The following is a 13,577-nucleotide window of genomic DNA, read 5'->3' on the forward strand; positions in this document are numbered from 1 at the left end:
GTGGGTTTGAGATGTTGGTAGTTTATTCATGGTGTCGTAATGATATAACATGAATAAACCACAGCTGCTGCTTGCATCTAAGAACTGCATGTGATTTCTTGACTTTTATGTAGGTGGTTAGGTTAGCTAAAGAGGGCATTATTTAGTGTTCATTTTCTTCTTGAATTTACATGTAAGTCGTGTTCTGATTCTACTCCTGCAGGTTTGGGTATGCTTTCGCACATTATGTACATAGCGGAGTGTGCCCCACGGAAGTTGTGGGGAATGATCACTGTGTCTGCCTCACTTTTCATCGCTGTTGGAAAACTCATCGGACTGGCCTTTGGAATGAGGTAGCCAATCGCATTTAAAGACTGCTGAACAAAGCATAACATCTAGTGGTGTTTTATGAATGAAACTCAAAAATGTTCTGTAACTTTAGAATAACTCCAATGTGAATTTTGATATTGGGTAACACAACTCCCACTTTGAGTTTTATGTGTCTGTATATAGTATAAAATTCCATCCATATTAGTTTTTTCCAGCTGCAGCCTTTAATCTTGTTCATTGCTACTGATGGTTCTTCCAGGAGTGACTGTTGTTCCTCACCTTGACTTCTTTGTCTGTACCAATTTCAAAAAGCCACAATTTATTTATACACATACTGTGCTCATGTGCCTTTGGCCATGGCCAACTCAATATGTGATGGAAAAGCGATTTCCAAAATGATACGCTCAAGCTACTTTTTTTCTCTTTTAGTGAGTTCCTGTCTTCGGAAGCTGCCTGGCCTTTCCTTATGGCAAGCAGTGGAATTCCAGCACTGTTACAACTGGTTACACTGCCATTTTTTCCAGAATCACCCCGGTATCTCTTAATTGACATGGATGACAAAGAAGGCTGCTTGAAAGGTGAGGTAAAACAACCATCCTCAGGAGAACTGCCCTGGGCCTGGAGTCACTATACTTCTTTCTGTGGCATTAGTTAAATTAGATCATACGCCAGCCCCGGGACTGGAGCTGCTGTAGCTTGCATTTGTGTTCCTACCTGATGTACCTAAGTGCCATTTGCATCCGGCTATCCCTAGTCAATTTGGAACAGATGAGAGTGGTTTCCTACTACCATGCCCCACTCTGTTTCTGGATCATGTAAGTGATATGCCACAGCCATGTGCTCAACCAAGGTACTGATCTCTTTAGTGACTCGATCTGTGGTGGATCACCCCTCTCTGTCTCAACATTGGGCTGGGTCTCAGGCATCATATATCACCTTCTCTGACCACATCAGGAGGCAAGATTCCTGCTTGCAGGTCATTCTCATGTCTCCTCCTCTGCTCCATCTAAACATATGCAAGAAAACTGATGTGCACAAGCACAAAGTCTGGGGTGTCTTCTACAGTAGTTCGTACACCACTGAATGATGAAAAATTTCACTTCAACAGTTTCTAGCAAGATCTTCAAAGATGGGATTACAATATATTTATTATGGGAATATTCTTAAATGATTACTTAAAAATGTAAGGTAATTTATTTTTGCATCGTCTTTCTTTATTCTTTTATGAGGAACAAATAACATGGGGGCCTATTAGCATATCGGGCAGATCGCCACCACCGGGACGGCGGTGGCCACCGCAGGCGCAGCAGCGATCCGCCCGCCAGATGCTCCCGTTTCACCCCAACCATATTAGTATGGCGAGGGGCACCGGGGGAGACGGAAAGACCGCCCGCCGCTTTTCCGCCGATCGGATTCCTGGCTGGGCGGTAAAGGCCTTCCATATTGGGATGCGCAATTTTAAAGGCCTTTCCATGGTGGCGATGCCGCCATGGAAAGGCCAGCGGAAATTGCTTTGGGGGCCCATTACGGGCCCCCGAGGGGGTAGGGGTTGGGGTGCTTTATTTTGGGGGTACCTATGGTACCCCCATAAGTACCCCGTTCATTGGCAGGCAACGGGCGGTGACTGTCACATTGTGCATGCCAATGCACAACATGCGTGTCTTGCATTGTGGCGGGTGCTGCTTACAGCACCGCCCGCCGCAATGTGAAATATGCGGGATTCGACCGCCAGGGTGGCGGTCACATCCTAATGGGCCTAGCAGGACCGGCGCACCTCTGGCGGTAAGTCCCGTGTACTGTTACGGTGGCAGGCAGACAAAGTCCGCCCCCAACGTAATAGACCCCATGGTTCTTGACAAGCTTCTGGATACAACCAAAAGTAGAATCAATTTTAAAATGTATATGTGAACAGTAACAGAGAGAGAGAAATTTATAATCTTTATATCAGTTTGTTTTTAAACTTTTTCTAAATCAGTTACATCAAAGAGATCTGAGAAACTTATATCTGGACTGAAAATATAAAACATTTGCCACATTTCAAATAATCAGTCTCATAGTGATAAATGTCCATATGCAGCAAGGCAGTGTTTGCCTTTAAGCAAAGAAACCTTCCCTTCCACTATTTAGGCCTTATAAGCGTCATTAGGGTGTATGGGTATGGAATGCTGGCATCTGTAGTCATATTAATGCTGTTTCGTACCATGTGTTTGGTTTCCTCTGATCACACTTCCCATGAAATCATACAAGTGATATATTCTTAGTCATTGCAATACCCAATTTATATTTCATAATTCGAAACTCCAGTTTTCTGATTGGTTCCATTGCATTGAATGCTGGCTGTTGTAGTTAAGCAGAAAAAATAATTCACATTAAATAAACCATGCCAAATCTTGCTCATCATTTAATCCTTCCGGTTTTAATGTGTAGAATTTTTCCATTTCATATGACTTGCGAAGGTATATTTTTTTCATGTCACCACCTATCAATGATAATCGTATTAATTAACAAATATGATACTGTAATTGATGAATCTGATATTGTGACTCTCTAAAATGTCACACTAAATTAGATTTAGTGTTACAAATTCGATGGAAGACACACGTTCAACATACTCTTTCCTCCAATGGCACATCATTCGGTAGACTACATTCTCAGAGTTACACAAAACATGTTGCTCTATAGGAATACATTGTCTTGTTTGTGGGTGTTGTATGCTGAGACACATAAATATATCATTGCAGTGCATACAGCTGAGACAGGAATATGTATCTGATCCTAGAAATAGATGGAGATTTGAATCTCAGTGGACCCCAGCTTAAATGAGCTGTATTTTGAGTGTTTATAAATCACAATCATTTTTAAAAGAAACATTCCAGTGCTCTAATAGTTTTTTGCATTTGTCTCAATTGTGCCTTTGATCCTGTATTTTTGTTGCAGGTTCTAATGCTTGTTTAGTAGATACAATGACTATCCATGTTTGGAGTTTGTGTAATGTTTCTGGTGGATAACCACATTTTGTTAATTTTAAGCGTATTTTCTTTTGCCTTGTCTTGTACAATTCATCATCCTTTATTTTACTTTGACTTCCCAGCAATTGATGAGAAAGTACATTTAAAAAAAAGTTGTTTAGGATAAAATCTTTCTGCTGTAAATAAAATATTTCTGTGTCCATGAAGCAGCTCTCTGAAAAGATTAGATTTCAATTTCTTTTGTTCTTTATTACAGCAGTATTAACAAACAGTTTGTTGGCTGATTTGTGGTTTGGAGGTCTTCCACAAATATTGATAATTCATGATCTGTTCCTGTCCAAATATCTAAAATGTCATCTAGAACTCCACCATTGGTTGATTTTGCTTCCCACCAGTGTAGATGCTAAGAAAATTTTATGTTAGTGCTTCAAGAAATACATATAAATATTTGCATATCCTGATGATGTTGTGCTTTCCATGGCCAAGTCAAGAATAAGTGATTTTGAGCAGAAATAACTGTTGCATAAGATAAAGTTGAGCATGAAAATTATCAATTTGTTTTTTGATTTACATTTAAGCAGAGTTATCGGGTGATTTTGGAGCCAGACGTTCTAATGCTGCATGAGTTGGTTAACAGGTTCTGCACTGGCCAGTTCTCTTGCTGCGTTTTTTAGGAAGTTAATGGCTCTGCAGGACAGTGGGATAGATAAGCCCAAGAGACAGTGAATCACTGCTGCTCTACAAGTTCTTATTTGTTCCTTCCTGAAGAGCTCCCGAAGGCCCATTTTGCGCGTTTCTGTCAAAGCAGGGCAGATACATAGTAGGTGCAGTAAGGACTCATTCCAAGCTCCACACAGGCGGCATTCCTTTGATTGCCATACGTATTTCCATTTTGGGGTCAGGTCCTTTGATGGGTATGACCCAAGCCTTAATAAAGTGAAAAAGTGTTTTTTCTGGAAAGTGATCTACCAGATAGGATTGGGGTTACAACCTCTGGTATGACTGTATGACGGCCCAGGCGTGTTTGTTTTTTGCTAGGGCAGTTTTGTCTAATAATAAAGAATGCTGTTTTATGGCATTGTTGACCAGTGATTTAAAGCCGGAGTAGGTAGGAGCTGTAAGCCATGCCTCCTCTAACTTCAGTGCTGAGAGCGAGGCCTTAAGAGCTTCGAAGATTGAATTTTTGAGGCTGGCTTTCTTTTCAATTTCTGCCCAACAATAGTGTGCGAGTGTGTTTTCATCGGCGTCCCGCATCCTCCAGTAGTATTTGACTAGTGTGCCTTGTTTGTCTGGGATCTGGTTTCTTAGACCATACTCAAGTCGGATTTGGGCATGCGAAATGTGGCAGGGGATTGCAAACAGTTTCTTAAAAAGAATTGATTGTTCCAGGTTCAAGCCTGTAGCGTCCTTGCCATTCAAGATTTCTGTGCCATATGAGATAGAGGGCAGGAATTTTGCTGCTACAACCTTTAGTAGGTGGCCAGTTGAGCCACCTGCAAGCTTGTTTTTAAAATTTTGAAGGCAAACTGCAGCTGTTTGGATTTCGTATGACCTTGGGACAGATGAATCTTGAAGGTGAGTTTGCGATCAATTTGGAAGCCTAGGTATTTGTATGAAACCACCTCGGTCAAAGGTCGCTTGTCCAGAGTCCAAGTGAATTTCCGATCGGCTTTATGATGTTTGTTAAAGCACATCACCTTTGTTGTTTGGTGGTTGATGGTCAATTGGACCAAGGTGGTATAGGCTCCAAGTTCAGTGATTAATCGTTGCAAACCAATTGGCGTTTGCGCCAGTAAGACGATGTCATCCACGTATTGAAGGCTGGGTGTGGGTGTTGTGCCAAGTTTCGGAGCGTCACATTGGATTGACCGAAGGTGCTCCTCCAGGTCAGCGGTGTAAATGTTGAAGAGGCACGGTGCCAACACACACCCTTGTTTTAGCCCGTTGAGTGTGGGGATCTTCTTAGTAATGCTAAGCCCATCTACTTTCCTAATCTGGACCCACGTCTGGGAGTACAGATTGCTAATGGCTAACAGCAAATTAGCTGGGACCCCCCAGTTGCGCATTTTTGCCCATAGCTTAGCTCTTGAAACCTTGTCAAAGGCCGCTTTAAGGTCGATGAAACATGCGTAGAGTGGCCTTGATTTTCAAAGGGCTTGATTGGCCAAGAGGGTTACTGTGGAAATGTTCGTCAGGGTGCCCATCCCGGCCCTAAATCTGGTTTGCGTTGGAGGAATAAGGTTTGTTTGCACTGCCCAGTCCTCTAAATCTCCCAGCAAATTTGATGTGTAGATTTTAGCCTCCACATCAACGAACGCAATCAATCTGTAATTTGAAGGATCGGAACGAGATCCCGATTTGTGAATTGGGCTTAAAATGCTTCCCCTCCAAGAGTCAGGGATCGTGTTGGAAGTTAGAATATCCGAAAATAGAGGAGACAAGTGATCTGCCCAGAATGGTGGATTGTGCCGAAATAAGGCATTTGGGAGGCCATTAGGCCCAGTTGCACCCTCAGATCTTAGTTTTTTTATTGTTTTTAGGACTTGTTCTTTAAGGATCTGCAGAGGAAAGTCTGAATCGGAGGGGGAGTTGTTTTTCACGGAATCTCTAGTAGTAGCTCCATTACTTAGTTGGAAGCCGCGATCCGCCATACCTGGGGGGAAGATTTCATTATATAGTATTTCAATGTGGGCTCTCCATGTTTCCTACATAATGTCTGAGTTATGGTGTTGGTTCCTGCCGTTTGTTAACTGGTTGATGATTTCCCAGAAAAGCTTGGAGTCTCTTTGTTTGCAAGAGTAATGGAGTTTCACCCAGAGGTGTTCCTGGAATACTTTCTTGGCCACCTTAATATCTCTTTTAAGGTCTTCTGGCTTTAGAAATTAGAAGCAATTGGTCTTTGGTGGAAGATGAGCCCTGTGTTCTTAGTTTTCGTAAGTATTTGTTCAGTTGTTGTTTTTGAATTCTGAGGCTTCTGGTGAACCATGCTGCCCTCAACGGATTTCCTGTTTTTTTGCCAATAGCTGGTTTAGACCATTTTTTAATTAGTTCAAAGGTGAATGACTCCCATGCTACATGGTTCGGATTTGGATTGCTCCAAGATGATGGTACATGTTTCCATAAAGTCACTTATATTATCCTTTTTCCAAATGAGGCGTTTGAGGTTATGGCAATGAAGTTGTAGTGACGTTGTGTTAGTGGCATTGAATTTGTGTCGCTCTCTGCTCTGTCCAGGATTTGGAAGTTTGTGATCTGGGGAGCAAGGTTCTGGTCCGTGAAGGCATAGTCAATGATTGAGGCTGACTTTTGAGTAACCCTTATGTATTCCGCTGGGGTGTCTGTCGGGCTATGACCATTAAGCATTCGCATTGAAAGGTCGTACAGGTGAACTGCGCATTGCTTGCCGAGAGTGTCGCATCGAGTTTTGGCCTGAGTGTGCCGCCTGGTGCCATTAGTTTCTTGCAATAAAGTCATGTTGAAGTCCCCTGACAGAATGATATTGGCATCGGGGTAGGCAAGTTTTAAAGTGGAAAGTGAAGCTAGTAAATTGTCAATGCTTGCCTGTTTTTGTTTGGGCGCGGGGTGAATGTAAATGTTAACGATCAGTAGGCTGGTAGAAGGCGGAGTATCAAGTTTGATGCATAACAGCCAGGGGGAATCAAGGTCTATGGCAACGGCGAGTCCGGAAGTATCGGTTGAAATGAAGGTGGAGAGGCCCCCTTTTACTCTCCCTTTGTTAGTCCCCTTTGTGGCCAGATTCTGGAATTCCTTGTAACCTACTAGGTGAGTTGATTTTGTAAGCCAGGTTTTCTGGAAAATGAGTATTTGGTACTGTGTAATAAACTCCATGAAGTCCGGGTCTTCTAATTTCATCCTGAGACCAAACACGTTCCAGGAGCAGATTTTGTGGCCTTTGAGTGAGTTTATGGCAACTTGTGAATTTTTTCATGCCCCGGCTTGGAAGATTCCAGGCTTGATAAAATGCTGGGGTTGGGTTGGCTGATAGGCTGATAGGGTGAGCAAAGGTGATTGTGATTGTCCTGACCTTGGAGTCTATGCCTGGGAGAGGACTTCGGTTATCTGGGCCTTAGGTGCCTTTTAACAGACCTGCTGGATGTTTAGGCATGTGTAATGAGCTGGGATAACACGGGAGTTGATCTTTTTTAGCTCAATGCCCCATTTTTTCAAAGGAGACCTTTGCTGCCAAATTTGCTCAGTGAGGAGGGAGTCGGTGAACGTGGCGGTGGTTGATTCTTGGAATTCCACGGAATGCTGATTCTGGTAGAACCCTATGCTGTCAACGTCCCTGGAGTTAATGTGGCTCAAAGAAGGGTGTGCCTTGAATAGCTTTAACAGAACACTTCTGTTAAGGAAGTCGTGGTTGCCCTTTGAGACATAGTGGGGGATAAAGTCCAATTTTTTATTATTTGTGAAGATCTCAAACTGTGGCGCGTAATCAGAGCCATGTTTCATTTTGGTTGCACCTCTATGGGCCCTGGGAGCGTCAAAGGCAAGTGCGGAGAGACGTTAGTATTGTTTGGTGTTGGAGTATTATTAACCTTTATGTTAGTGGTGACATTGCATCCCGGACTTAGCTTGCAATATTGTCAAGATTGCTGCAGTCTTTCCGGGCATTGTCCTTTAGCATGTTGTCCTCTCTGGGGCACATTGTGGTTGGATCTTTCGGTTCAATTCTGGATGGGGATACAATATTTGCTGTTTGTTTAAACGAGGCGTTAAGGTGTAGCTTCTCTTTCCTGGTTGGTGGTTTAAATAAACTGTATAGGTTGTCTGACATCATTTGTTTAGTTTTGGTATGATTTGGATTGCCAAATGTAGTTGTCAGGAATCAGATCTGTGTGACTCGTGAGAAACTCAGTAAGAGCTCTAGAGTCTTTGTGAAGCCTTCCTGGTGCAATCTGTGGTTGAACATTTAGGAGTGTTGCCTGTTCCAAGATGGCCACTTGCTTTTCCATCCGACTGCATGGAGACTAATGGAGAACTTAAAATCTCGCGAGACTTTAGGTCTCGAGCCGCGAGACTGTGCGCTAATCTGCGCACTTCAATTTGATTGAGGAGACGAGTGTTTGGTCAAAGTAACCCTCTGCGAAATAACTCAATTCGAGAGGGTGTCTGGTAATTCGCTGCATTCCATAGCTGTTTGGGGAAGCCTACGACCCTTGCATGCTTCCGAGCGGCAGTAAAATATCTCCATTTCTCGTCTCTGAGGTAGACAGACTTATCTGCTCAGCTGTTTCTCGACTACCGCTTGGAGGCTTGAATCCTTGAACGCTTCCTAGCGGGTATTGGAGATTTCAGGCAACAGGTTGAGGAGGAAGAGTTCTAAATGAGCCTTCCTCAGAGCTTTGAGTTTTACCACTGCATTCTTGAACTCGAGAGGACGCTCAACTACTTCAGTATCCTGAAGAGAACGCGACTCCAAATTCCTGTGAGGAGATTCAGTAAATCAGCGATATTGAAGTAAGACAATTCCAGTATTATGGATGTGACTGCGCGAAGGAGACAGTTCTGAAGACCTAATACCCTTGCTTCCTTGCGTCTACCCTCTTTGATCCATCCTACTTTACCTACCTTGTTCCTTTTTGCGCGCACTACTGAAAACCTGAGACTCTCAAAACCTTTCTCTGCGAAGAACTGCGCTATCAGCAGAGGTGAAAGACTTTTTGAGTAGATATCCAATTATACAACTGCGTACCAAATACTTGCAAGAGTATACTAGAATGCTTAGGGTGGGAACGATCTTGTAAACAGAGTAATTGGTGTGGGGAGGGGAAGGAGTGTGTTAATCAAAGGTTCTCTTCCCTTGTGTGTATTAGGAACCTTCAGTCTCCAGGAGAGCGAGCTGAAGCAGCCACATCAAAAGAAGAACCTGGTAGGGAAGGAATTGTTAGCGGATGGATAAAGTATTTAATACCAAATGCAAAAGAGTTATCAGGTTATCTGTTTCCTTGTGTGCATTAGGAAAACTCCAAATCCCAGCAGTCAGTGTAGAGATCTGAAGACTAGGCTGACGAAGTTGGAGAAAGGCCAGGAGTAGTTGGAGTGTCTCTTCTCTGTCCAAATCCCCTTTCCCCCTCTCTGGCGCAGCTGCGTGAACTGCAGTGTGTTCTGGGGAGTGGGCATTGGGAACTAGCAGCATTCTGCCTCTGTGAAGACTGTGGCGCATGACAGATTGAAGTGCCCACGGAGTTCCTTCACCCAGGCAGAATGACGGAAGGGTTTAACTTAAAGGCTTTGGGAGAAATGTTGGTAGTGATACAGAGTGAGTTAGGAACTCTTAGTGAGGAATATAAAAATTTACGACAAGAAATTCAGGCTTCTAGGCAGGAGACCTTGATACTATCCCAAAGAGTTAGTGAGATCACGGCAGGAGCATCTAGTTCTTCCCAGGCTTTACCAACAGGTTCCACACCAGAACAAAATGCTCGGACTGTCACACAAGTTCTACATTCAGTTTCACCCCTTATTCCTTTGGCCCCTCCTGAGAAGTTTAGTGGGGATCCCCAAAAGGCCCAACTCTTTCTCACGCAATGCTCTTTACACTTTATATGTCGTTCAACTCTATTTCCAGATGTCCAGTCTAGAGTGCCATTTATTCTATCATATCTGAGTGGAGATGCAGCTAATTGGGCAAAACCTTTAGTTACTCGTGATGATCCACTCTTATATATGATTTTGATCGATTTAAGGCCGAATTCCTTCGAATTTTTGATAGACGCAGAATCTCTCAGGCAATGGACAATGAATTGTTAGAGCTGCGTCAAGGCAAGAAAGACCTAATTACCTACTTGACTCAGTTTAATAAATTATTGTTAGAGACTAACTGGCCTGAAGAGAAGAGGACGGCTTTGTTCTATCGAGGATAAAAAGACGAGATTAAGAATACACTGGCTCAGATTCCAAATCGACCCACTGATGTTTCGGAGTTGGTAGATCTGGTGTTGGAAATCGATTTCCTCAGCTCTGAACGAAAAGGTGAAAAGAAGTTTCGAGAGTTTCGATGGAATTACCCTAGATTTTTATAAAGTCCGATCTGTGGGAGGCAAGAACTCAGGAACAACTGCCGAGAGGGAATCTATGCAGATTGGCTCAGTGCGTGGTCCATTGAGTAAGGAAGAAAGGGAACAAAGAAAAGCAAATAAATTATGTATGTATTGTGGGGGTTCCGGTCACTTTGTAAAAGAATGTCCCAAAAGACCTGAGAATCCAGTTTCGGGAAACTCGCAAAACCATCTGTAGAAGGAGTCGTTCAGATGGCGAAAAGTGAGATAGAGACTCCACCCACCCATCAAGTCATGAATACCCTTCAAACTCAAGTCCCTCATTTAATTTTGCAAATGACCTTGAAAATTAGGAAGCACAAAATCGTTGGAGTGGCAATAATGATTGACTCTGGTGCCACCGGCAATTTTTGTGATATAAAATACGCCAAGAAAATTGGAGTACAAGCAATGTTAAAGGATAAAAAAGAACCAGTTCGGGCTGTGGATGGGACTAACCTTTCTTCAGGCCCAATCACCCATCATACTGAGCCAGTAGAACTCATTCAGGCCAACGGACATCGAGAATTGATTCAATTCAACCTTATTGATGCTCCTCAGTTCCAAGTCATTTTGGGGCTCCCTTGGCTTACTATTCATAATTCTACCATTGATTGCAAGAATCGGACGGTGGAGATGGACTCACTATTTTGTTTGGAACATTGTTTTCCTTTGGCCACCGAGAATATCGAACCATCGCAGGCTGCACTACTGTCGTATAGTCCGGGAGCGATTGGGGTGATTGAAACAACCGAAGTCCCAATGGAGTACCGAGACTTTCAAGAAGTCTTTAGTGAGCAAGAAGCTGAAAAATTACCCCCACATCGTTCCTATGATTCTGCTATCGACTTGGAACCAGGTGCTGTTTTGCCGTGTTGCAGAATATATGCATTAACGGAGACAGAAAATAACTACTTAAAAGAATATCTAGACCGCTACTTAGCCAATGGGTTTATTAGACCATCTCAGTCCCCGGTCTCTTCCCCGTTATTCTTCATTCCTAAGAAAGAAGGATCCTTGAGAACGTGCATCGATTACCGTGCAATCAATAGGGTAACTGTTAAAAATCGTTATCCTTTACCTTTGATCTCAGTTCTTTTGGATCAGATTAAAGAGGCTCAGATCTTTACCAAACTCGATCTTCGAGGGGCCTATCACCTAATACGAATTAAAGAGGGCCACGAATGGAAGACGGCATTTAGAACAAAATATGGGCTGTTCGAATACCAGGTGATGCCATTCGGCCTGTGTAATGCCCCAGCAGCCTTTCAACACTTCATCAATGACATCATGGGAGATTTGCTTGACAAGATTGCAGTGGTTTATTTAGATGACATCCTAATCTTTTCCAAAGATCCACAAGAGCACATAGAACATGTCAAGTTAGTCCTGGAAAGACTCCGCCAGCACCAGCTATTTGTAAAATTGGAGAAATGTGCCTTTAGTGTCCATTCAGTGGAATTTTTGGGATTCATCTTGTCGCCTGAAGGAATCACAATGGATATGAAGAAAATTCAGTCAGTTATCGATTGGCCATCTCCTAAACATGTCAAGGAGGTCCAACGGTTCTTAGGTTTTCCCAATTTCTACCGGCGCTTTATCTTGGGGTTTTCGCAGAAGTTCATCCCCATTACAAGACTCCTCAAGAAGGGGGTCAAATTCCATTGGGGAGAAGAAGCGGAACAAGCTTTTGATTTTTTGAAGAAGAGTTTAACCTCTGCCCCAATTTTGCTTCACGCAGATCCAACTGAACCCTTCTTTGTGGAAGCCGACGCTTCTGATCAAGCTATTGGAGGAGTCCTATCACAGCGACATAAATCTATGGGGCGATTACACCCAGTGGCCTTTAGGTCTAGAAAGTTGTATCCAGCTGAGGTCAATTATACCATTGCGGAGAAGGAATTGTTGGCTGTGAAGGATGCCTTTGAAGAATGGAGACATTACCTGTTGGGAGCCAGGTATACCATAACTGTCTTCACAGACCACAAGAATCTTCAATTTTTAAGATCAGCTAAGACTTTAACACCTCGGCAATTACGTTGGTCCCTTTATTTTGCAGACTTCGATTTCGTGATCACTTATCGCCCAGGGAGCAAGAATGAAAAAGCGGACGCCTTATCTAGGATTCAAACTGAGACCACAGAACATCCAGTGGATCCGCAACCTATCATTCCAATATCCAAATTTGTTTGTTCTTTGACCATGGCTAATTACAAAGAAGAAGTCAGGAAATCAATGTCTGAGGTTGAAATGAAGGAATGGGCAGAAATGGACATGGGGAGGGAGATTGTAGATTCCTTGCCCTATCATAATGGCGTTTTGTATTTACCCACCAAAGAAATTCAAGAACGAGCATTGAGAGACTGTCACGATCAACCCTTAGCAGGACATAAAGGCATACTCAAGACCCAAGACCTGATTCAACGCTATTTCTGGTGGCCCAGTATGAATTCTCAAATAAAACGCTATGTTGAATCTTGTGAGCTCTGTGCCCGTGGGAAGTCCATTAGACAGTGTCCACAGGGTTTTTACAGCCTTTACCCACTCCTAGGCATCCTTGGGACACTGTTACATTGGATCTAATAGTTGACCTGCCCCTGAGTCGAGGTTTTGACACGGTATTGGTGGTAGTAGATACCTTTACCAAGATGAGTCATTTTGTCCCGGTAAAAGGGGTCCCCTCTGCCCAGGAGTTAGCTAGACTCTTTAGCGAGAATATAGTGAAGATTCACGGAATTCCTAAGATCTTGGTCTCTGACCGTGGACCCAGTTTGTGTCCCGTTTTTGGAAGGCATTCATGCAGGGGTTAGGAGTGGAAGTTCGGCACTCAACCAGTTATCACCCAGAGACAGATGGACAGACAGAAAGAGTAAATCAAGAATTGGAGCAATATATTCGTTTGTTTATTTTGGATCAGGCTGGTGAATGGGCGGATTTGTTGTGGATGGCAGAATTCACACATAACAATGCCAAAAATGTTTCCACTGGGTACTCCCCCTTCTTTTTGAATTTTGGTTTGCACCCAAATCCTTTTAGTTTCCAGGAAAATCTGGGGGTACCAGCAGTTGAGGATCTTTTAGGAAATTTATCCTCAGTCCATAAATCAGCTGAATCAAACTTGTTAAAAGCAAAAGAGAATTATAAGAAGCAGGCAGACAAACACCGAAAAAAGGCACCAACATTTCAAACAGGAGATTTAGTTTGGTTATCTTCTCGAAACCTCCGTTTAAAGGGCAAT

The 13,577-nt window shown here is 43.1% G+C and overlaps 1 protein-coding gene across 1 annotated transcript in view; it reads left to right on the forward strand.

Moving 5' to 3' along the window:
* The window catches only part of LOC146783419 (solute carrier family 2, facilitated glucose transporter member 11-like), an 890,872-nt gene that overhangs the window by 587,157 nt on the left and 290,138 nt on the right, over positions 1-13,577 (forward strand). The window contains exons 5-6 of the mRNA XM_085636334.1: positions 203-332; positions 739-887. Of these exons, the coding sequence (XP_085492460.1) occupies positions 203-332; positions 739-887 (279 nt within the window). The remainder of the gene's footprint in view (positions 1-202; positions 333-738; positions 888-13,577) is intronic.

Source organism: Triturus cristatus, chromosome 11 (assembly GCF_964204655.1).
Source record: "Triturus cristatus chromosome 11, aTriCri1.1, whole genome shotgun sequence".
NCBI classification, from domain to species: domain Eukaryota; kingdom Metazoa; phylum Chordata; class Amphibia; order Caudata; family Salamandridae; genus Triturus; species Triturus cristatus.